This window comes from Echinops telfairi, unplaced genomic scaffold, assembly GCF_000313985.2.
Source record: "Echinops telfairi isolate 266 unplaced genomic scaffold, ASM31398v2 ScPeMD7_1;HRSCAF=3_0, whole genome shotgun sequence".
Classification (NCBI taxonomy): Eukaryota; Metazoa; Chordata; class Mammalia; order Afrosoricida; family Tenrecidae; genus Echinops; species Echinops telfairi.
This window is the reverse complement of record NW_022103896.1, coordinates 19021711-19046993: the sequence shown is the minus strand read 5'-3', so window position 1 is coordinate 19046993 and position 25283 is coordinate 19021711. Positions and strand designations below refer to the sequence as shown.

At 43.8% G+C, this 25283-nt stretch overlaps 1 protein-coding gene across 1 annotated transcript in view; it reads left to right on the top strand.

Annotated features, from left to right (window-relative positions):
- The window catches only part of LOC101657156 (MDM2 binding protein), a 68304-nt gene that overhangs the window by 39861 nt on the left and 3160 nt on the right, over positions 1-25283 (top strand). The window contains exons 14-20 of the mRNA XM_004697665.2: positions 917-1075; positions 3283-3400; positions 8828-8983; positions 10790-10885; positions 21355-21624; positions 23877-24108; positions 24683-24796. Coding sequence (XP_004697722.2) covers positions 917-1075; positions 3283-3400; positions 8828-8983; positions 10790-10885; positions 21355-21624; positions 23877-24108; positions 24683-24796 — 1145 coding nt within the window. The remainder of the gene's footprint in view (positions 1-916; positions 1076-3282; positions 3401-8827; positions 8984-10789; positions 10886-21354; positions 21625-23876; positions 24109-24682; positions 24797-25283) is intronic.

Sequence of the window (25283 nt, the reverse complement as noted above, 5' to 3'; positions counted from 1 at the left end):
CCCCCCGCCCCAACAGCCTTTTTAAACATTTAAACCATCTAGTGATTCTTTCTGGAAGTTCTATTTTAAATTAGATGTTTTATATGACCATCTCTGAATTTATTATCTGGCAAGTTTTACTATAAACTCTCCCTGGCTCCGTCTTTTAGTAGGAAGGCTTTTATTTGATCCTTTAGTTTTTACACCAGCCTCACCACCTTCCTTTGTGTGTGATGATCCAGGGGACTCAATTTCAACCCAAAAAATCAGAGCCTAGTTGCCTGACTGAAGGCCAGAGGGGGCGGGGCTAGACTTCTCACTGCTCCTGATTCCTGCAGTCCAGTGCTTCCCTGCCGCCATCCTGATGCCTCGGGCAGGCAGTGTCAGCAGGCGCTGGAGTTGGCTTTGCCGCTGCTCTGCTGACTTAGCTACCCTTTGCCATCATCCTTGTCTTCCAAAATGTGCTGAAATCCATCAGTATGTATCACTTCCCTTTTTATTCCCCCTTTATTTTGTGTTGCTCAGGCTTTTAGATGGGGGAAGAATACATTAATAGAAATGGCCAGGCTGAACCCTATTTAACTGAAACTCTTAGCTGCATTTATTTATTTTTTTCTGTAAACCATTAATATAAAGCCACTTTTAATGCTCAACATTATACCTTTTAAAACTTCCACAGATTCCCCATTACTGTTGATCAGCCTTTTGGCATTGATAAATTACTTTCAATCTGTTTAATTCACCTAACTGGAAATTCTGCAAGCCCCTGTGAATGAGATCAAGATCAAAGTGGGCTGCACAAAACTGTTAATTTGCTCCAGAAATTCACTTGTTTCGCTTTTTAAAAATAGTTTCTATAAAAGAGTAGAACGTGAGCTCTGGAAAGACTGTAAAATAACAGTCATGGGGCTAATTGTATTGATTTGTTGTCTTCCAGAAAGGAGAGAGTTGGCAGAGCAGCCTGAAGCTGTGTCTATGGGTGAGCTCAAAACTCTGTTACTACTCACGAGGGAGCACTTTTTACATCAGTTTAATGCTGTGATCCCTAACACAGTTCTATCAAAGACAGGAAAAAATATCTCCAGTAAGTTAAATGGTAAGTTTGGGGTTTTTTGGTAGTTATACCTATAGAGTGTATTGGTCAAATCCAAATATGTTGTACAAAGTAGAATAATGATTTATTTTTAGATACATGTGTTCCACCCATTCCTCACTAAATATGTTGAGATTCCAGAAACCAAGCTGTTATGCAAAAATTGGTATTGTGAAAAAAAATAGAGATGCCCATGTCAGCTCACAAAAAAAAGGAGGATGACTACTGCATTACAAACTGTCAGATTTCATCATTACATCACTGCCAAGTCATAGCGTTCCATAGCTAACCGATCTCATTACCCAGCTGCCGGATTATCATTCTATGACTTCTGGACCACTGAGAACCATTGTTCCGCCAAATGTTCACAGCGTTCCTTTCACCTCGCGTCTTGGCGTTCACTGCTGCCAGGATGCGTCACTAGCGTGTGTAGTTAGATAGTAGATGTTTCACTCTTGTAAATGCACAGTGCAGGACAAGGAACGAGTCAGGATGTGAGGCGTCCCTAACTCCGCACTGTGTCGAGGTCATTGTGACCCATCGCGACCCTCTTGGACAAGGCAGAAATGCCCCCGTGGGATTCCAAGGCTAACTCCTTCCAGGGGTAGCAGCCTCCTTTTCTCCTTCAGGGAGGAGGAGCATGTACATATAAGGTGCTCTGTTTCTGTCGTTTACACATTCTGTTAACTGCTTCATTAAGTATGTTTGGTGGTGGTGTTTCTGAGTAGAGGGCAGAACATTTTTTTTTTTTTTTTAACATTTTATTAGGGGCTCACACAACTGTTATCCCAATCCATACACACATCAATTGTGTAAAGCGCATTTGTACATCGTTTCTCAAAACATTTTCTCTCCATTTAAACCCCCGACATCAGGTCCCCATTTTTCCCCTCCCTCCCTGCTCCCCCCTCCCGCATGAGCCCTTGATAGTTTATAAATGGGTATTTTGTCATATCTTGCCCTGTCCGACGTCTCCCTTCATCCACTTTTCGGTTGTCTGTCCCCCAGGGAGGAGGTCACACACAGTTCCATGTAATCGGTTCCCTCTTTCCTACCCATTCTCCCTCTACCCTCCCTGTTTTGCCACTCACACCACTGGTCCTATAGGGCTCATCCGTCCTGGATTCCCTGTATTTTCAGTTCCTATCTGTACCAGTGTACCTCCTCTGGTCTAGCCAGTCTTGCAAGGTCGAATTCGAGTCATGGTAGTGGGAGCGGGGAGGAAATCTTTAGGAACTAGAGGAAGATTGTATTTCTCATCATTGTTACATCGCACCCTGACTGGCTCATCTCCTCCCCGAGACCCCTCTGCAAGGGGATCTCCAGTGGCCTACTAATGGGCTTTGGATCTCCACTCCGCACTCCCCGCATCATTCACTATGGTAAGATTTTTTGTGGGAAGAACATTTTTAAGAGGTCTTTGTTATACTACTCCTAAGCTGCTGAAGTTGGTGCGTTTCTGTGAAGCTATACTTTCATAAACTGAGAAAAGTAGAACCTGCCTGGAAAACTTAGTGTAGCTAAAATGGCTATGTTCAGATTTCCATATTTGTCGTTTAGTATGGCTGGAACTTCACTGGGAAGCAGGGACTTGTTTGTTTTTATCTGCTTGCTGCCTCCTCAATTTCATGATTTTTATTGTTGTAATGAATCTGAATAGAGTGAGCCGTGTTGAATTCTTCAGACAAATTCAAGGACTGCCTGATACATCTTCAAGTGTAGAGGATAATTTTTCATTCGTATTCTGTGAGAATACAATTTTACTTTTTTTAACCCAGAGTTAAATGAGAAAATGACCATAGAGTACAATTTATGGTTGGGTCTGTTGAATGCCTTTTCTGTGTTTGGCCTCTTTTTCCATTTAGAACAAATTTCCCTAAAAATAGAAAAATTATACTTTTCTTTGACTTGAGTCCTAACAGTGTTTATTGCTGTGTTCTGATTTCTAGCTCATATATTTTATTATGGGGACATAGTGGAACACCACTTTTCTTTTTCATTCCCAGCATACTCTTCAGTGGCATTTTTCACAGCGTAGGCCATCAACGAGGCCTTGGTACACACTTAAAATAAGTGCTGTGCAACTTGTCCCAGAGGCCTTTAGTGAGGTACAGTTAAACACACGCTTACTGGCATCTGGATGGGTTCTTAGCAAGCTTTCACATGTCTGTGCTTCTCAGCACTTATGTTTGTGTATTTGTCTGCCTCAGACACCATCCCAGCGGAACCTGACGACTCAGGCCTGACAGAAACCAATCCTCTCCAATGGCCAGAAAAGCATGTTCTTCAAAACCTGGAAACTTTTGCAAAAGCTAAACAAAAATTGAGGTAATCTTTGAATCTGCTGTAGAACATCTTACAGTTCAGTGATTTCTGATGAGCTTTTCTTAATCTTTAAAATTGTTTTTATGACGTGCTGTCTGACAGTCTAATTGAAACGCAGGCATGCTGATGGTGGACGCATACATATTAGTGAAGGGGGAGATGGTTTTCTTCTTTCCCCTGGACTCGACTTCAGCCTTCCAAGGCCTCTCGCAGGGAACATTTTGTGATACAGCTTCTGAGGTTATTTCCCACAGTTTATGAATTGGCACGCTGAACTTCGTTACATTTAGATTTATGGCGGAGCAATGCACGGCTCTGAGACTGAGAACCCAGAGACTAACCGCTGCGCCGAAAAGTTGCTCAGCATCCCCGGCCACAGTAGGAAGAGGACAGCAGCTCCTGCTGCAGTCCCTAGGCCTGTCCCCTCAGGGCACTTGGGTGGAGGGGAGCAGTAGCAGCAACCTCTCCTGTCCTGCCGCGTTCTGGACCCCTCTGGGCACTCACAGGCTCCGCTCAGAAGGGCTCCCTGAAAATCAGGACCAGCTGTAGTGATGGCTCCAGTGGTCGGGAGGGGACCCGGAGGTGGCCTTTGAGAAAGCTGGCTGCTTCAGCCACGGATCTGACAGACGTGGGACCTCTGCAGGCTAATTCACAGAATAGTCAGATGGCAGATTTTCCCACTGTTGTCAGAAGCATGAAATGCCTGCTAAAAATAAGAAGGTGCTTATCTCCTCTCTCTTTGCTGACTGACTCCTCTGAACTCATCTTTACACATTAATTCAGGAGCGGGGATTACGGGTCTACACGTTACCATCTTTTCATAAACTGTCAACTCCTGTTAGTGCACATGTAGTGATGTTTACAAGGCACACACTCAATAAATACTTGTGGATGCATCAGCAGGTGGGAGATGACATCGATTTCATGTTTGGGGGGCAAAGGATGTTGCATGTTTTCCAAATGTGTTCTATGTTACAGCAGGTTTAACCAGCAAATAAGGAATCCTCATAGTGAAATTCAGAAGTTGTAAGATTCTGATTTTAGACAAAGTCAGTCACCTGTGGTGTGAGTTTTTTGCCACATCTTTGAGATGGTGATAACAATCTCTCTTATACTTCATGAATTAAAAATATAATGAGATTAAATATGAAAACTATTTTGTAGGCTTGCAAACACGGAAATATATATAAGGTTTTATCAGTGCTGCTATTATTTTTAACTCAAGACATATCTTTGTAGTGTAATTTATCACAAACTGGGGTTGTAAATTGCTTCGATATTCTCATGTCCAAGATTCTATATAAATGCAAATGATGTATTTCCCTATTGTATCTAGCTTATAAAATGATTGAGTGTAATAGTCATTATGAAATATATGTGAGTCACTATTAGTGGGTAGCTTTATAGGAATTAAATTGAACTTAAATTGAAGTTCTGCCCTCCTAACATAAAGTTCAGAAAAACATAGTTTGAGTGTTTTCTTTGGTTATTTGTATTCGGTTTCTATTTTCAAGTTTACAATGAGAGAAAGAAAGGTGAAAGAGGGACTCTGCTCAGCATTTTGATGTAGAGAGATGTCCTTCTAAAGCCATCATGGCAACCTTTCAGTCATTTACTTATCCATTGTTCTTGTTAGGCGTTGAGTGAGTTCTGAGTCGTCGCGATCCTACGTATGTACCAGTATTAAACACTGCCATCCTTAAGGTTGCTGCTGAGTTTCGGTGCATTGGTACAGCCACTTTGTCCATCCGTCTCATTGAGGGGCTTTCTCTTTCTTTGCTGACCCTCCACTTTTCCAAGCATGGTGTCCCTTCTAATAACTTATCAGAGTACATGAGACGAAGTCTTGCCGTCCTCACTTGGAAGAAGGAGTCTGGTTGTACTTTTTCCAAGACAGGCTTGTTCATGCTTCTGGCAGCCCTGTCACACTCAGTGTTCTTCCCCCGCACCTTGTTTCAAAGACACCGACTTTACTTCAATTTTCCTTATTCATTAGCTAGCTTTTTTAAAAAAATTAATCTAGAGAGATGTTCATATCAATTATTACAAAGAAGATGGAAGCAAAATGGAGAAAACCATTTAATAAGGACATGGCCATGAGAAAAGGGAAGAAACTGGCATTTGACATCAACAAATTAACTCCGGATTTTAAGATTTAGAACGCTCAGAAACTCAAAGGAGCTATTCTGCCTTGTCCTATAAAGTTGCTGTGGATCAGAATCGGCTTGATAGCCTCTAGTTGAATTCATGCATATTGAAGAATGTGGTCTTTGATTTGCATCAGTGAATACTGTATATCCTCCTCACTTAAAGCCAGCAGGATTGTGCTGAGGTTGTTAATGAGACTTCCTTTCAATCCTGATGGCTGTCATGTAGTCCACAGATGCAATAAACTTGGTGAAAGGACACAATTCTGATGCTTACCTTTCCTGAATTTGAACCACACAATATCCTCTGTTCTATTTGAATGACTGCTGTTGCCTATTCTTATGTCCGACATGAGCATATGTGGGAATTCCCATTCTTTGTGATGTTATCTGTAACTTGTTATGATCCTTCTAGTCGGATACCTTTGCATAATCAGTAAAAGCCAGATAATCATCTCTCTGGTATTTTCTGCTTTCAGCCAATATTCAACCAACTTCAGTAATGATACCTTGCATTCCATATTCTCTCGAGTTTTTTAAATTTCTGACAGTTCCTTGTTGATGAACTGCTGTAACTCTTTTTGAGTTGTTTTCAACAAAATTTAACTTATGTTGATGTTGATGATACTATTCAATAATTTCCACTTTCTGTTGGGTTACCTCTCTTGAAAATGAGCACAAATACAGATCTCGTCTATCAGTTGGCCAGGTAGCTGTCCTCCAAATTCCCTGCTAAAAAGTACTGAGCATTCTCAGCATTGCAGTCATTTGGTGAAACATTTCAATTGGCATCCCATCAGTTCCTGGAGCCATGTTTTCCATTAATGCCTCTGGTGTGCCTTGCAGTTCTTTCTTCAGTACCGTTAGTTCTTGATCATGTGCTACGTCTTGAAATGGTGGAATGTTGACATTTCTTGTGTTTCAACGACTGTGCCTCTCTTGCATCTTCTTTTGATGCTTCTTAGGTTGTTCAGTCTTTGTCCATAGAGTCCTTCAATATGGCAACTCGTGCATTGAGTTTATCTCCAGTTCTTTCCGCTTGAGAAATGCTGAATGTGCTTTTTCTAGGTCTGGTCTTTTCATGTTTCCTTGTAGTACTTTGTTTTGTTTTCAGAACTGCCCTTTGAAAGCTTCTGTTTCGCTCGTTTCGTGCTATTTTCGCTAGCTCCTCTATGTCTGTGTATGCGTCAAAGTTTCTTCTGTCATCCATTTTTGTTTTTTCTTTCTTGTTTTCCTAATAATTTGCTTTCTTTATGTAAACTTCCCGCATGCCAATACACGGTTTATTATTTTATGGTCAATAATATTCAACATGCCAAATCTACTCTTGATTATCTCTTAAATTCAGGTAGGATATACTCAGCAGCATATTTCAACTCTCATGGACTTATTTTGATTTTATTGTGTTCCACCGTTAGCCCTTGGCCTTGTCTGGCTGATGATGTGGAGCTTCTTTCTCCATAGTTTATTTCCAGTATTGTGGTTGATTTGATTTGTATGTAGTCTATCTGGCATGGTCCACGTGTACAGTCACCATGGATGTTGTTGAAAAGGTGATTTCCAGTGAATGGGTCATTGGTCAAAATTCTATCATTTTCTTCATCTTTGACATTAGGAGTTAGTGCATAAATTTGAATATGAATTCTCTTGACTGGGCTTCTTTGTATGTATGGCTATTATTCTCCCAGTGGCCTCATTGTACTTCAGGATGGATCTTGGAGTACTGTTTTTGGTAGTGAATGTGATGATATTCATCTTCTATTGGCTGTATCTGACATAGTAGACCACGTGATTTGGTGTTGCCAATACTAGTCCATTTCAATTCACTAATGTGCATGTGTTTTTATTCAAGCATTCCCTTCCATTTTTGACAATCTCTAATTTTCTTAAATTCATCATTTGTATATTCCGTGTCCTGGTTATCCATGGTTGTTTACAGTGGTTTCGTCTCAACTTGAGTTATGCTGCATCAGCAAATGCAGGTCCCCAGGCCCCTTTCTGCCTGCGATCTTGAAGTGGACTGTGCTTGGAGGAGGCCGATTGGCCCCAGTTGTATGTTGAGTTTCCACCCAAAGGCCTGAGGAGCTCATCTGCTGGCACCGTTTCGGACAGAGTCCTGCTACTGTTCATAGCGTTTTCACTGACCAGGTTTTGGTAGACTGCCAGGCCTTCCTAGTTGTTTTTTAAAATCTGGAGTGCCATTGGACTCTGCCCATCCCAGGTGACCCTGCTGGTATTTGAAATACCCGCAGCATAGCGTCTAGCATCAAGGCAACATGCAAGCCACTAAACTGGGTGACACACTGGCAGACAGTGAAGGAGTAAGAAAGTAGTCAGGAAATAAAGTAGTCAATGTCAAGTCAAGAAATTAACTCATGTTCTGTGTTGTAGATAAAGACTTTATGTTGTGCCAGGTTGACAGACTAAGTGGTTGACAGTTCATTAGCCTTCCTGAAACTAAAGGATTTTCTCCATTCTAGTTTTGGAAACTTTTGGTTAGCCCTGTAGTTTTTAGAATGGGGGTGTTGTGTAATTCTGAATCAGAAAATCTAGATTCTGGTTCAGTCATTTTAAATGGCTTGTCTTGGTGCCCGAAATGCTACTTGTTGTATATTAGCATCTTTACCTGACACGTAGATATAATACTCGCTTTCTGTGTGGCTGGGATGCTGATTTCTCTGTACTGGGTCTTTAGATGTTGCTTCAGTCTCAGGTAAGACCTCTTCTGCCTTTGTCAAGGAGGTTTGTGACAAGGGAGTGCTGGTGTGTGTGTGTGTGTGTTTAGAAAAGAAGACAGTCCTGCTGATTCTGCAGTTATTCATGATGTCATATTCATGCTTAGAAGAGACCTCAGAGATATTTCTGTTTATTGTCTCATTTCACGGTTGGGCTTCAAGTAATCTTTCAAGTTGATAAAAAAAAAATAGAACATTCAGTACCTCAGCTCAAAAATTTGCAATAATGTGGGTTTTTCAGAAAAGACAAGAGGATTCAGATGGAATTTTATGGAATGGGTGGCCTCAGAGTCCTGACTAACTCGTCATATTTACTTTCTGTCACTAAGAGTGCCACTGCCTTGACGACGGTGGCCTGCACTGTGGCTCGGAGCTTTGTGAAGGTGATTTGACACTGCGTGGCTTGCAGGGGTTCTCCTTTGTTGTTTCAGTTGTCACTCAATGGTAGTTTCCGTTTTCCTGGGTCGTCTGCTGTCTGGTGACGTCACTTCCTGACGGCGGAGAGCTCGGATCCTTTTTGTAATAGCACTGATATCATTACCTCACAGAACTGGTTCATTATCGCATTCATCGGAACAGTTGCTGGGTCACAGAGAGGGTCCCCGGGACTCCATCACATTATTGGATGCTAAAGAATTGCTTAAGCACTTTACCTCAGATGGATTCCCCGTTGGAGATCTTCAACCTTTACCAATTCAAAAGGGGTAAGTTATAACCTTTAATTTGGGCCGCCTTTTCCCCCCTCCTAATTATGCAAAAATAAGATTGTATCTCATTCTCCATGTTAATTGATGCCCAGTGCTGAGGCAAAATTTATAAGTTTGATTCCAAGTTTATCGGCTGACTATGATCTTTACATTTAACCTTAGCCACTCAGGAAATGAAGGACCCAAAGTATTTGAGTCATAGAGGACTGCCCCCTTTATGTTTTGATTTTACACCCGATTATTAGTAATAATGTGCTACATACAGTGTTTCTACTCTTCAGTGTATCTATAAGGATATGCGTAATGTTTGCCATCCCTAAAGACAAATAAAGATTGGATTTATAAAGATACGGATATCAAAAGGCATGATCGTGAAAACGTGTTTAAAAAATGAGGGATCAGCTCTGTCAGAGCCGCCTGACCGCGGACAGAGCGCTGGTTGGAAAGGAATCATTTGTGAGTCGGTCTGTGTGCTTACTGTACAGCTCTCCGTGGAGCATCTTCAGGGCTCAGCCCTGTCGCTGTAGGGAAATGGGACAGCACTTTCCCCCTTTCCACATGCCATTTCTCAGCCCCGGTGGCACTCCGAGTCTTCCCAATCCAAGCTGATGTTCTCGCTCGTTAGCCATGTGAAGAGACAGGTGCCGTCGGGTTGCTGACTGAGAGGTTCCACCCAATTGCTCTGTGGGAGAACTCTGCTTCTACAAGATTTATAGCCTCTTTGTCGGGGTGTTTTGAGTCGGAATCCACTTCAGGGCAGGAAATTGGTCATGAACTCTGAAAAGCCCACTCATTTTGTAAATCTCGAATTTCCTCCTAACCTCTTCTGAGCTTCAGGAGCACAACTCACTGTACTGAGCCAGCGTTTGCAGCCGGGCAACAGATGGCAGCCTCACCTAACCCAGAGAGCTTTACCTAAATGCACCCACCCAAGATTTGATTTAACTGGCAGGTCTTGGGGTGGCAGGGTTTAAGCATGAGTATTTTCAGTATGTTCCCACCTGATTGTTCTGTGAGCAGAAAACCTGAGAGGAGTTGCAAAAGAAGAACTGAGATTAGTGGTTACTTTCTGTCCCCCTGATAATCATTCAATGCTGACTTAAATAGGTGTAAAGAAAACTACATCTGACCAAAGAAGCTTGGGGTCTTACACGGTCTCCCAAACCAAACTCCCTGCCACCAAGCCAAAGCTGACTCATGGTGACTGCTCCCTTGTGGGTTCTGAGACTCGTAACTGTTCATGAGAGTAGAAAGCCCAGTCTTTGACCCGAGGAGCTGCTGGTGGTTTCGAACTGCTGACCATGCAGATCGCAGCCCAATGTGGAACCACGACACCACCAGGGCTCCTTCTTACATGGTATAATAGGAAGTAAATACTTCTCTTGTTACCATAGATTCACGTGGACTTTATTCTCCTCCTTCCTTGCCACAAAAAAGATTTGATTAAATGTGGAAACATTAGCACACTCCTTCACAGGAGAAAGAAGAAAATCCTCCAGGAAAAAATGTTACTTCTAGAATTTCTATTACAAATGGTTTTCATATGTTGATGTATCCTAAACTCAAAATAGTTTTGTGAACTAGTTAGCATGGTAACTTCAGAAACTCAGTGCATAGACCATGCAAGAAGCAAAGCTCCCAGGCCTCCCTAACCTGGCTTGACTTCCTCCCAGGCTTTCTGGTGTGGCGACTCTTAGATGTACAGAATGTAAGAGGTGGTTGTAGAAGAGGAAGTCAGACTTGTCTCTTTGGGCACTTTCTTGACACTTAGGCTTAAACACAGATGGCTCCTTTTTGTTTCAGGGAGAAGACGTTTGTTCTGACGCCAGAACTTAGTCCTAGGAAACTCCGGGTCTTGCCTTTTGAGAAAGCCTCGGGATGCCACTACCATGGAATTGAGTACGTTTCTGTGGACTCCCCGCTCAGCCACGCCACTTCTTTCCTGGGCCTGTGGGGGGGACTGCCATGCCGCAGTATGAACTGGGCACGGAGTCAAAGAGAACGCACACCCAGAGCCTCGAGTGGCGGCCGTGCGCATGCCAACACGCCTTCCCTGAGCACTCCGTGGCTGGAGGATGAGTGTGACCCAGGCCGTTACCAGGTGTTTCCTTCCAGATCACTGTGCTCCAGTGCTTCAATGGGCGTGCGCACTGTGGGCCTGTTCTTGTTCTCTGGTCACCGAAGTTCCAGTGCACATGCTCAGTAACTAACCTAGGTAAAATCTGTTCCTATTGTGTAACTTCGTTAACCACGCGTATAGTTCTACAGAATTTCAATGGGCTAGCTAGACAAAAACATTTCAGAGGATTCTCTGAGATTATGTAGAATGTTTACCGTTTTCAGAAACATCAAGAAATTAAATGGAGCTGACACATTTTAAGGTACTTTCTAAGTCCCTGGCGTTCCATTTTGTAGGATTTTGCATGTGATTTTTATGTGAATTTTGCCTGAATCTGCTTAGGAGGGAGTTGATTTTGCCTTAATCTGGAAGCAGCAGCTTTATTAGTGAACAAACTTAATTTCTAATTTGCACAGACTATAAAAACCACGTGCCCTGATCATTATTCACCGAGGAGCTAGAGGGACGGAGGGGCTGAGTGTCAGGCAGCTCGTGCTGTCCGGAAGGCGCCTGTGCTCCCTGGCGTGCTCGCTCCAGCAGTCACGTGTTGTCCTGCTGGCAGATAACTGTGCTGGGAGACCCCCGGCCAAGAGCAACAAGTGCCGGGCACTATGACCGAATTTCCCAGAGCACCTATGGACTAGGTTTCAAATAATGTAACGAGTTTACTTGGCAAAAGAAAGCGGAATCATTGTCGTTCGGCTTAGCAGCTGAGCGCCTAACCGCTGCCCCTCCGGGGCCCCTTCCCCACATTACACGGCAACACAACTGAAGCGTGGCCCTCGGTGGTCAGGGCTGGCACGCACGGATGTCGCTCTTGGTATTTGAGAGTGAAAACCTGTTCCGTTCTTGATGTCGTGCTTTTTCTTTTTCGAAGCTTGGGCTGGTGTCACTGGAAGAAACCTCACTGGTGACTTGGTAAATTAAATCGCTAAATGGGGATATTTCAAGACGTCGAGGGGCTAAAATCCTCTCAGGACCGTGAACAGAGGACGTCGAAGACAAGGCCCTGCCTGGAAGGAGAGAGACCTGGAACCAATTAGATGTTGATGAGCGATGAGGCTGGCATTGGGTTTCCAGCGTGGGTGTGCAGGGCGAGGGGTGACGGCTTGAGAAGGACAGCACTCACGGCATGCCAGCAGTCGGCAGCTTTTTGCCACGCTCACATCGGACTTGCCTCCTCTGACGTCTATGTGAGGGGAAGTTAGATAGGAGGGTCAACGTACGAAATGACTATTTCCTGGCATTAGAATGAAGTTCCGTAAAGTCAGCAGCAAGAAAAGATTCTACTGTTCCTGCTTTTATTTATTTGCTTTTAAACCACAGTCCTGTATGTTGTAGCTGATGGAGCAGAATAGGGAGAACTACAGAGGCGGAGTGTGCATTTATCACAGTGCCGTTGAATATGCGAAACCTTGACAACAATCTAAATGTCCACCCTGAAGGGTTTGGTTAAATACATGTCGGCACATCCATAAAATGACCTTCTGTGCTACTGGGAGAATGGCTGACAATGACAAGGACAGAAAACCCTGGATGTTGGCACCTCTGTGGGAGAGTCAGACTTTCATCCAGAGCGGATGGCAGTGCGCGATGACAAATTCCCTTCAGAAAAGGATCCGGCAGATACTTGTCAAACCACACAGACTCGTGCCCTGTGGCCCAGCAATTCCAAGACTCGGTTCGTTCTCAGGAGAAATGACAACACGATACAGAAAACAAGCAGACTTGTATAATTCATTCACAGTGGTTTTATTCACACTAGTCCAAACTGGACAGAGCCACAGCTTACACCAACAGGAGAAAGTTAAACAAAGCCATCCTGGGACCACCCAGTGCAGGTAGAAAGCAACCGCTGATACGTGGATTGGAACTGCCAACCTCAGGTCAACAGCTGAGTGCTTTACCACTGTGCTGACCACCACAGCTCCCTGAAAGAGTACCTGAAAACTGCCATTGATGCGTCTCCGAAGCATAAGGTGAACTGTTAGTTGGACTTTGTTAGGTGCTTCTGAGTCCCCGTGGGAGGAAGGAACTTCAGAGAGCAGTTTCTGGTTCGCCCGCCGCCTCTAAGGGAGCAGAGATGGCCAGGGCTTTTCTCCCGAGCAGCCAGCTGCTGGTGGGGGGTGTTCAAACCACCAACCTTTCCATTAGCTGCCAGGTGCTTAACTGTTGCACCCCATATCCCCCTGTTGGGTGCATAGAGAAATAAATAGGAGATAATAATGCCTGCATAGAAAATGCTAATGCTAACATCTAGGTGCTGAGTAGAGAGATCTCCCTTGTAAAATCCTTCCAAGAGTCTTACATAATAAAATGTTAGAAAGAAAATTCTATGCAGCCATTGAAAATCAAGCTTTGATAAGGGGAGAGGTGCTCACTGCATAATAATAATTGAGCTATAAAATTGTATGTCCCATAAGAAAATCTTCAAAATCTGTTCATTAATCACCAAAATTTTAGCATATTTCTTCTGTGAGGGAGGGATATGGAGATTGTATTTGGCTTTCTTTCAAGAAAAGGCTTTCTGTCCCCATAAAGATGTACAGCCTCAGCACACCTACATAAGGATTGACTGGGTGCCTGTGGGCTTTGGCTTTATAATTTCTGATTTTCTTCAGGGACTGTCTGGTACGATGGGAATCAGAAGAGTGGGGGGCGCACATTAAACCTGTTCTCCGTTTAGTTGGGTTCTTTTCACATAGTCCATAGCTTTCTCTCTCAGCGTAATCATGTCACACAGTGCCGTTTAGTTCACTATGGGTTTTTCTTTGTTTTTGTAGAAGAAAATATTTTGATTAAAGTTGAACATTTTAGGTTCAAAAATTGCTGCTGACATTTTAGATGTTTTGAAGGGCTACATTTAAAACTAAAAAAAAGTTACACCAGGGATTTCCTTTGACACGTCAACTACTTAGGTGTAGATGCTTCTGTCCACCTATGGGTGTTGCTTTTATTATTTTTAGGTCTTTATTTGTGTTCTCTGCAGTTTCAGAATAATGTAGTTACTGGACCTTAGACATCTAGGTATCAGAATAAAAACACAATCGCAGCTGCAATAGGAATGTGAGGAACCTTTTGAAATGAGCAGTAAAAATGACAGCATCCAATAATGAATCACGAAATATCACTTGTCCTTGCTTCTAGGTGATATTTGACTAAGGGTTCCATGTTTGAGAAGGTTCTTGTTTTCCTTCTATCGTCAAAAGGTTAGGAGTAGTTTTTCAAGTAGTCTTTAATTTCACTGAGCCTTCCTATTCATATTTTTAGCTCTGCACTCTTTTGTGTCAATGATGATAAATTATACTTTTTATTTGAACTACATTTCCCTTAATCACATTTAAGTGAAAGCTTCTTTGTTCTGGTCTATAAACATTTGATGATAAGGATATATTTTTTCTGGGCCCTTCCTTTTAATTTTATTAAAGACCTAGGTATTAAACAGTACGGAAAAGTTCATAATGAAAGCCAACAATTTCTTTCCTTATTACTGTCTGCCTCCGGTCCTCAGAAGTAACTGCTTTGTGTGGTTTTTGGTTCCCTGGTGACTACAGCTTTATTCCAGAGGGTATTCTTCCATCGATGTTTCGTCATGTCTCCAGACGTTGTTGACCCCCTCGTATGAGATGTGAAGATGAACGACACAGAAAGAGACCAACTCTTCATTTGTCAATTTTCTTGTTTTTAATTAAAATATTTAATCTGAACCGTAGGCAGTAAGTAGCTCCACCATTTGGTTAACAAGACCTAGCCAGAGAAAACTCACTGCCATCCAGTCGGTGCTGACTCACAGTGACCCAGCAGGACAGGGTCGAGCTGACCATGTGCGTTTTTGAGACTGTGACTCTTTAGGGGACAAGAACGCCCCATCTTTCCCCCAAATGGCTGCCCTCGTAGACCCCAGTCCAACACATAACCACGGTACTACCCAGGCGCCCGGTAGTGAAACCAACTAACCATGTTTATATGTGACTTGTGTTTACGCCATTATGATCGTCTTGACTTTGAGAAAACGAAGCAGTATTAAGATTGTCTTTGCTGCACGGCCAAAAGACTGACCTCATGCCACCCGTGTTTTCCTTCCACTCTGCCCCAGAAACTCATGGAAGCACTGATTTCAATGGAAATTTTAAAAAATAATAATAAAACCAAGTAATGTGAAATTGATTCCAACTCATGTGGCCCCTATAGAACAGGGTAGAACAGGTTCCTGGGCTGTAAAGCTTTATGGGACCAGATGGCTCATCTTTCTCCTTGGAGCGGCTGGTGGTTTTCAATGGCTTATCTTGTAGTCAGCAACACACCTCACAACCCACTACATTACCAGGCTCCTAGCAACCATAAATAGGGTTCCTGAAACTACATTTTTACGGTAGCAAGCAGTCTCATCTTTCTTCTGCAAGATGGTGGATGGACTTGAATCACCATCCTCCTGGTTAGCAACCCATTGCCTAATACACATCAACACCAGGCCATCTATTTCATAGAATCCCACTGCCATCAAGTTGCTTATGACTCATTGTGACCCTCTGTAGGGCTTCGTAAGCAGTCAAGCCTTATGGGAGAAGATGGCTTCATTTGTCTCCCATGGAGCTGCTGGTGTGTTTGCACCTCGGATCTTGTGATTAGGAGTCCACTGCTTACCTGACAGCCACAGTAATTCCATCTTAACTGATGCCTAAAGGGCTACTCACATAAACATTTTAGAGTATTTCCCCCCAAATGTTATGGTTTGCTTTTGTTCATTCTAAATCTCATTTCTCAACATTTTTCTTCTATTATTTTTATTTTACTATCGGAAAGTCTTAATGGTACACATACATTTATAGAATTGATAAAGCATGTACATTCTTTTTAAAAATCATTTTAATGGGGGCTCTTACAGCTCTTGTAACAATCTTTACATCCCTTGTATCAAGCATATTTGTAAATATGTTACCATCATCCTTTTCAAAACATTTTCTTTCTACTTGAGAAGCATATCCATTATGTTAATGTATTACTATAGATTAAGACTTATTTCTGCACTGGTTCCTGATGGACTAGTGAACACAGCTTTATTTTTTAATGTATGCACATATCCAAGGGGCAGTAACAAAAGCATTGATTCTAGGGTTCCAGTTTATACATCAAACAAGATGTGTTTACACAGGCCTCTCCGATCTGTCCGTGGCTGCAGACATGCTGTCTCAGTCTTGGGCTGGGACCCCTGTTGGCACTGATGGTTAAGGTGGACTTCTGCCCACAGGTCTGTGGTTCAAACCTGCCAGCTGTTCTTCGGGAGAAAGATGAAGCTAACTGCTCCTATAAAGTCTTGGGAACCTTTGTAAGGTCACTGTGAGTCAGTATTGACTTGTTGGCAGTGGGTTTTGTTTAGCCTTGTTAGGGTGCCTTTAAAACATCCAGTCAAAGTAGTGGTGGTCTAGGGGATCTTCGAGACTAACAGATTCCAGACCGAGAGGTCAACTGAGAAGGTCATGGTAAATGTAGTTTGGTGCCCTCAGAAGTAATCTTGATAGATTTTCTCGGACACCATACAGTCATGGGGCCGATTGTGAAGATGTTTTAAGGAAATTGAAATCTACTCTGGTGAGAAAAAAAAAACAGGAGAGTTGTGTTAGCCTGGGTAGACTAGAGAAACAAATTCATAGACACTAATTTGTGTATAAAGAAGAGGTTTATATGTAAGAGCAGTTGGCTATTGAGAAAACATACCAGCCCAGTCCAGATCAAGTCCATAGTCTGATATTAGCCCATATGTCTGATACCAGTTTATAAAGTTCTCTTCAGACTTACAAAACATGCAATGGTGCTGAATGCAGGATGATCACAGGCCAGTGGGTGGGAAGTCTTGTGGATCCAGTGGTGTTGTAAGCATCTCAGCACTGGCAGGGGCCTCCATGTGGCTTCTCCAGCTCAGGGCACTAGAGTAGTTCCATGTGTCTTGTTAGCTGTATGTCTCCCAGGGTATGAGCAGAGAGAGAAAGTGTTCTCCACCTCCAAGGAGGAAATACAGGCATTCCCAGAATCCTCAGGGAGGAAGGCCATGCCCACACAGATGCCTCATTGGCTATGAACTGATTGAAAGACGAGACTCCACCCCCTCACTCTTAATCCTCTCAAGTCCCAAATTGACACCAGATTATGTAACTCCCATAGTTGTGCTGAGGAATTCTTTTTTTTTTATGTCAGTACACTTGCTCGTTCTTTACATATTATATAGTCTAGCCACATTGTATAGATAATTTGCAAAAAAGTAATCAAGTTGCAGAACAAGTATGTTGCAGAACCAAGTATGTCATTTTCAGGACTGAGGGACCCCTGATCCAAGCCATGCTATTTTCAGCTGCCTCGGGCTTGTGAAAGTCGGACAGTAAATGAGACTGCAGAGGGACTGATGCATTTGAATGATGGTGTTGAAGAGTATTGTTACGTACCTTGGACTGCTAGAAGAACAAAGAAACTTGTTTTGGACAAAGTACAACCAGAATGTTCTTGGAATTGGTGAGGAAGAAAGTTGATCGTGAATACGTTGGAGTGGGAGAAACTAGACTCTGACAAAGGACTCCGGGCTTGGAGAAGTAGAAGGTTGGTGAAAAAGAAGAAGCCCTGCAGTGAGCCGGAAAAACACAGGTAGCAGCCACACAGGGTTCAGACGCAACAGCTGTGAGGACAGTGCAGGACTGGGGCAGTGTTTCCTTCGTACATGGGGCCAGTGTGAGTCGTAAGTACTTGATAGCTCCTAAACACAGTGACTCTGTAGCAAGACACTTTGTCTTGCTGATCTGTTGTTACGGAGTTGTTGTCTCCTCCACTGCCTACCTGCTCCCATAAACAAACAATCGAATGCGTTCCTGTACAGTTATGCCTACACACTCTGAGTCGCCAAGCCCCAGTGGACAACGGTGCAGTCGGCCAGTGCAGTGGAAGCAGCTTGTGTTTTAGTTTTTTCAAGATTTGCATGTCTAGCATGGGGCCTGTTATATTAGAGATAGGTAATGAAGTATAAACAGAATTCAAAAGATATTTTTAAATAAATAATGAAACTATTAAGAAACTTCTTTCTTCCCTAAGGCCCCCGGACTTTCCCTCTAAACTCACATAAAGGACTACTTGGATCAAGTAGATACAAATTGCTCATATGCAAATCGTTGTTTCTTACAGCACAGTGGAATTCAGCTCCCCTCCACCACTTATTTGCCCAATTCTGAAGTGTAAAATGGCATGGATTGCAAGATTCACTGTATTTTTAAAGGAACAAGTTAGATTTTGCTGCCAGGAAGCTGTGACAGGCAGTTGGTCGCGGCAGCCTCTGGCTGCATTGACAATTCTTTCATCTGTGCCAGAAGAGTTGGCAATTTCTCCTGCCTTCCCCTCCACTGCTTGGTGTGTGAGTGAGAGGCGGTATTTTCGCCTCTCCCTCAGTTACAAAATTAAAAATAGCCTCATCTTCTGATGGCGGTTCCTTTTTTTCTTGGGACCTGTAAACCATTAGTTATTGTTTGCCAAGAAACTATGGCGTTGCCATCTTTCAGCCTACAGGGCGTATTTGCTTCAACAGCATCCATTGTCTGCCCGGTTGCTTTGTTTCTGTTCTTTTCTGATTCATGAATTAACGTTTCGTTCCCATGCCAGATTGTAGAATGATTCTTTTGAAGATATTTTACATGACCATTAAAGTCAGCATGCATAGTGCAGATCATTTAGTAAAGGGATGACATTATGAAGAGCCCTGATCAATGTCGGACAGAAAGTAATGCATATCAAAGTCTTAATAGCAAGCACATGCATTTTAGTGTTGAAGTACATTTTTCTCTGAAGCATTTCCTGCAGGTTGCTCAGCCCATCTCTGCACCCCCCTCATAATCTTTCCCGTGTTTGAGCTCATTATTGTAGCCAAGCATTGAGCATCTTCCTGTGTTTCCAGTGACTTTCTGCAGGTCATCCCTGTCCCTAAGGTGCGTCCTGCCTGTACTTGCATGACAGAGTTATTCATGCTGTTGGCGGATCGTGGCATATTTGGTGATTTTCTGCCAACACTGAGAAGGCTTTGCAAAAGTCCAGGGGGAAATGGAATTTCAAGATAATGGAATTTCCCCACAAACTTTTTAAGTTCTCCCCATGTGTCTTAAGTCCTTCCCTCCCATTCCTCCTATAGAATTTAAATAATCAAATTTCTGTCTTATTCATTTTCAGCTTTGGCATGCATATGATGTAATTGACAACGCCCTGGCTTGGGTCAACTTTATAATAGTATAATATAAATGATGATGATACTAATGATAATGCTAATAGCAGCTTATATTTACTGACCATTTTGCTCACCATATTCAAGTCTGGACACTTTATATGTACTAATTCAAGGAGTCTTCATAATAGCTCTTTGAGATAGCAACTATAATTCTCATTTTACAGATAAAGCAAACATTATAGATAAAGTGAAGTAATTTAGCCAAGTTCACTTAGCTAGTAAGTGATGGAGCTCAGATTTAAATCCAAATAGCATGTGCATTATGGGATTTCTTTCAGGGTGTGCTGTTCCCTGGTGCAGTGGTTTCCTGTGCCCACTGTGTGTGCACATGATTGCCATGGGAGTGTTACGTGTGAAAATAGGGTATAAGAGAGATGAGGTTCTTAGAGCCTCTACCATGCTGTCAGATATCAGTGATGCCCTTTGAAATTGAACTAAAAGTTCATGGCTTGCCTAATCTGATTTTTGGGAGCATGTTAGAGTTTTATAGGTAAAAAGAATAGGCAAGAGAGAAAAGTTTTAATTTTGACAGCCTCCCATCATATGAAGAACACAGCATCGGGAACGGAGGCAGACTCATAAGTGACGTGCCATGTGCAGATGGCACAAGCTTACTTGCTGAAACCCAGGAGACCATGAAGGACTTGCTGAGGAAGATCCAAGACTTCAGTGCGGATTGCACCACAACAGAAAGGAAGCAAAAATCCTCACAGTGGGACCCACAAGTAACACAATGATAAACAGGAAATATACAAAAATGTGAAGGATTTCGCTTGATTTTCTTTTCTTTTTAGGATTTCACTTTATTTGGTTCCATAATCTACACTAATTGGGTAAGTATGTTGCACAAGATCTCTTTCAAGTAAATCGAAGGTTTCACTTTGAGGATGAGAGTGCACCTCACCCATGCCGTAGCAATCTCAGTCCCCTCATATGCAACTGAAAACTGGACAGTAAGGAAACCTGGAGAAGAAAGGATGCATTTGGATCATGTGGTGTTGCAGTGGAATGCTGAAGAATAATGAACAAATCTTTCTTGTAAAAAGTGCAGCAAAAATTCCCCTTAGGATCAAGAATAGATAGAATCAATATTTCGGATATGTGATCAAGAGGGACCAGTCCCTGGAGAGAGAGGGCCATCGTGGTTGGAAAAGTAGGTTGATCCCAGAGCTGGATCGACACAATTGTGAGGCTGGTGCAGGACGGTGGGTGGGGCGGGCTTCCTTCTGTTGTACACCAGGCCCCTGTGGGTGGAGACAGTGCTATCACAGAATCACTGTGAGTTAGAACCATGCCCACAGCACACCACCACAACAGTGTCACGTGTGTGAAACCATTGAGAAGGCACCTGTAGAAAACACAGTGAAGATCTTCCCAAGGTCACACAGTCCATAGGTAATTAATTTTCCTCGTAAGCTCATTTGTGGTCCTAACAACATGGGGTCCCCTGCATCAGATTTAGCTAGAGAGGAAACTCACAGTGGGGCTGAAAAGTCTGAAGGAAAATCTGTCAATCAAATCTGTAGGGCGGAAAGTGAATTTCAAAGAAAAATTCAAGATGTTCTGAGTTGAGCTTGGGAGCCCTTTTAATCTGTGTGCTGAAACTTGCTCTTTGTAACATGTGTCAGCATCTCACAGTGGTTGCCGTTGGCCCTGCTGGAAAATCAGAGGCTCGTAGAGCTTTAAAAAGTATCAAAACAGCAACTGTGTTATTAGAAAATAAACCAGAAGATTAATTTAATCTGTTGCCCAGAAACGCAGCCCAAGGGGAATCAGATCGTACCTTCGTTTTTAAATCTTCTGCCATGCCATGTGGCAGGCTAGGCAGAACTGAACCTGGAGGGAAATCGGCCATTTGCTCGGGGGACCTGCTGAGTCATTAGGAACTTAAGGGCCAGCTACAACTTTCCTTCCAAGTAATGGCTTGGCTGTTGTCTCATTGGCGGGGAAGGCTCTGCACTCATGAACGCTTTGGTTTTAACCTTTTCTCCGTTTTAGGTATTGCTTGGATGGCCGAAAAGCTTTAGAAAGAGATGGGGGCTTTTCTGAACTTCAGTCTCGTCTTATTCGTTATGAGACTCAGACGACCTGCACCAGAGAAGGTTTTCCGATGCCGACCGTGTTGAGCCCTCTGCCGTCCCCTGCTGTTCTGTCCGAGCCGGGAAGCGTTCCTGACGGCGAAGCCGTGCAGCGTGAACTCCGCACTGAAGCCTCCAGATTGAAGCGGCGGCGATCCCAGGACCCGAATTGCCTTTATCCCCCGAAAAGGTGACGTATTAAATGTGCAACGTAGCATCCAGATGGGAGCATTTTCATCTCCAGAGTGACTTCTTTTCCATATGAACCTTTGTCCCAGTTCTCTGAGACAATTTGATTTTCACACAGTTTAGGAAGTCTAGAAGTGTGACTTCCGGCTTTCGTTGTTGGCCTTGGCACCTTCTCGTAGCTTTTGCTCCAGGGCTGTCTTCATAGGGCTTGGGGGTTCTGTCCTCCATCTCTCTCTGCTCACTTCTTTAGTCTCCTTTGAAGTTTAAAGGAGTTGGCTCATTGCATCCTTTATTGATTCTACCGCATCAGTGTAACGAAGACAGCCCATTGCCATAGGGGACTGTAACCACAGCCATATGAGCTAGGATTCAGTTTAAGGACATAATTCAGTCCAAGATGTTCCACCCATTGGTACCCAGAGTTCAAGTTCTTGCCACCTGCAGAACACATTCATTCACTCTCTATTAGTATAGCAAAGTCTTAAATCAACTCCCAACCCTAAAATCTCCTTTTCTAAAACATGTAAATAAAATATGGATGAGGGCTGAGGTATAGCAACCCTGGGGTAAGATTCCTCTTCATATATGTACCTGTGAAATTAGAATACCGGCTCTGTTTCTGAGGTACACTGGTAGTGTGAGTACAACATTGGTGTGCCCATTGTAAATGGAAGCAGTTGGAGGGCAAGAAGGGATAACAGGCACCAAGCCAGTCTCAAGCCCACCAAAACGAATGGCATTAGCTCTCAAGGCTTGACAACCATGCTCTGTTCTCTGAGACCATCTGGATAATGGCCCACCGCCTGGAAAATGGGTGTGGACCACACCCTTAGACTTGAGGTGGAGGCCACTTGACCTTGAGCTTTCAGTCTGTCTTCTAAGCCTCCTGGGATGGCACTCTTGGGACTTACTCTCCCAGTCCATCTGAAGGGCAACTGTAGCCCCTAGGCTTTCCCTGTGAGTCAGCGTCAACTTGATGGCAAAGAGCTTGTGTTTGGGGTTTACGCTGCTGAATCTGAAGGGGTTTTACTCCTTAACATTTGGGATAATCGAGCGAATCTACTTGAGGGCAGTGTTTTGTGTTTATTTTGCAACTATTCTTCACTCCTGACCTGCGACTAATAAAAATGTGTGGGCCTTCCAGAAAAGAAAGTTCACCTACAGGTTAACACGGGGAAGGCTCCAAAGTGAAGCATTTTGTCTTGGCAGAAGCACATGTAGACATTTAAAAAAGTTGAAGAGCCCGTTTTATTTTGTACAGGCAGTTGGTTAGGGCCAATAATAAAAGACATTTCTTGTTAAAGTGATCTTAACCAAAAAGTGAAAGGACTTGCACTTTTACAAAAGATAATGCAGATCGCTCTTTGTGTGGTGGCCTGAGGTTATCTGCCAAAATGGTTCGCTACTCACTTGAACCAGGAAACCCTACAAAATCCTAAGTCCAGGTCACTTCAAGAACACCTGTGAAACTGCCCAGGCCATCAAGGCTATGCGCATCCGGAAAGCCGCCAGATATCTGAAACACGCCACTGCAGAAGCAGTGTGTGCCCTCCTGACGTTCAATGGTGGCATGGGTAGGAGTGCCCAGGCCAAACAGTGGGGCTGGACCCAGGGTCGGTGGCCCCCCCAAAAAGAGTGCTGAATTTTTGCTTCACGTACTTAAAAATGCAGAAAGTAATGCAGAACTGAAGGGTTTAGATGTGGATTCTCTCGTCACTGAGCACATCCAGGTGAACAAAGCCCCCAAGATGTACCGCCGGACTCACAACGCTCATGGTCGGAGCAACCCAGACATGCGCTTCCCCAGCCACACTGACATGATCCTGACTGAGAAGGAACAGATCGTTCCCAAACCAGAAGAGGAGGTTGCACAGAGGAAAAAGATCTCCCAGAACAAACTGAAGAAGCAAAAACTCCTGGCTCGGGGAATAAATTACACTTAAAATAATAAAAGTTAAAAAGAAAAAAAAAAAGATAATGCAGATCATCGCTGATTCATGTGGCAAATTGTAAATGAGAGAAAAAAGTGGTAATAGTGCTCGTTTCCCCTGTTCACTGCAGTTCCCGCTCACTGGCGCCTGGGTCCCCAGGTGAGTTCCTCACTGGAAGAACCAAAGGCACACCAGTATAACACAGCGTTTGATCGGCTCTTCTTGAGCCACTGCTCGGGTGGACCTGCTTGCCACACGCAGGGCAGAGCGTGGTCTGAGTTGCTGATTCACCTCATGTGTGTTCTTGGTTCCCCCACAGCAGACTGGTGAAATCCGAGAGTTCAGATTCTCCTCTTTCTCGGACACGTGGCAGCAGCGGCCTTCCCCATCACGTTGTGACTACCAGGCGGCCACCGGCAAAGCAGTCGGCATCGACCTGCCCACCTGCCCCGATCCCCAGGGCAGAAACCAAGGGCAGAGCCAGTCAAAGACGTGCCACAGAGTCCAGAGCATGCAGGCGAGCTCAGGAATCCAGATCGCAGAAACACACCCGGGTAAGGAGTCATCTGCCATCTTCCTGTGTCCTCACTGGGCGGCACTTCCTGCATGGGGTGCCTTTAAACTGTGTGCCCCGGGATCTTATGCATAAGAGGAGTGGCCTTGACAATAACCAAGGGTGATGGAGGTGTGGTGGGAACGAGGGTGAGGGTTTAAATACAACAGCAGCAGCTGCGAGTTGATCAGTGTGGAAGCTGTGGGCATTTGCTTTAAAATATCTGCCATTATTTTGTTTGTTTGAAATGTCCCATAGTAAAAAATCAGTGCACACCTCTATCTCCCTGCCGTGTGTCACATTGACACCCCATTTCAGTTTGGACATCCTGACTGGAATTCCTATGGCAGATACCCAATCATTTCCTGCTAACATGCATTCTGGGGTGGCATGCGTGACCCTGTAAATGTCACCCATAACCCCGTTCTTCCCCGCAGGCTCCTCTCAGTGTGCTTATCTCCCAGGAGCATGGTGAACTGATTGGGTAGTACAAGGGATTGAACTCAAACAGCTGGGATAACTTGAGCATGCTCATTTCCCAAGAAGTATCAGTCATCTCTTATGTTCTGTTCAAGATACTGAAAGAAGTCGTTACTGAGACCCTGAAGAGACACAGTGTGACTGAGACTCACGAATGCTTCTCTGCCTGCAGCCAGCGTCTCTTCGAAATCTCCAAGTTCTATCTGAAGGTACAGTGTTTTCTCTGCGAATGTCCATGTGTGGTTTGACATACAACGATGCGAAGGGAGTGTTTCTTAGGCGGAAAGCATATAACGGGGTCTGATTCCTTCAGACGGAAAAGTCGAAGCCACATCTCTTCTATTTGCCTGATTTTGGGGCTTGACTATAGAAGAGTATATTATAACTGGCACCCTCAGTATTTCCACTGCCAAACTTTTTGACTTGGGTTGGTAGTAAGTGTCGGGACATGTTAACTAGTACTTGGATAACAGAGTGACATGCTTCTGAACTCCTTGGCAATTCTGGACCTGTGCCCAGGCACTGCGAGCTACTGGGGAGTTCAGTCTCGCAGGGGACAGTGTTGGTGTTTGTGCCAGCTCTCTGTTTGGGTGGCTGCGTGAAATGCCAGCTTAGAACCACCAAACAAGGGATGGGGTGGCTGAGAATGTGCCCACACTGTGGAGAAGGTCCCTCAACCACTGCTGCAGAGACGGT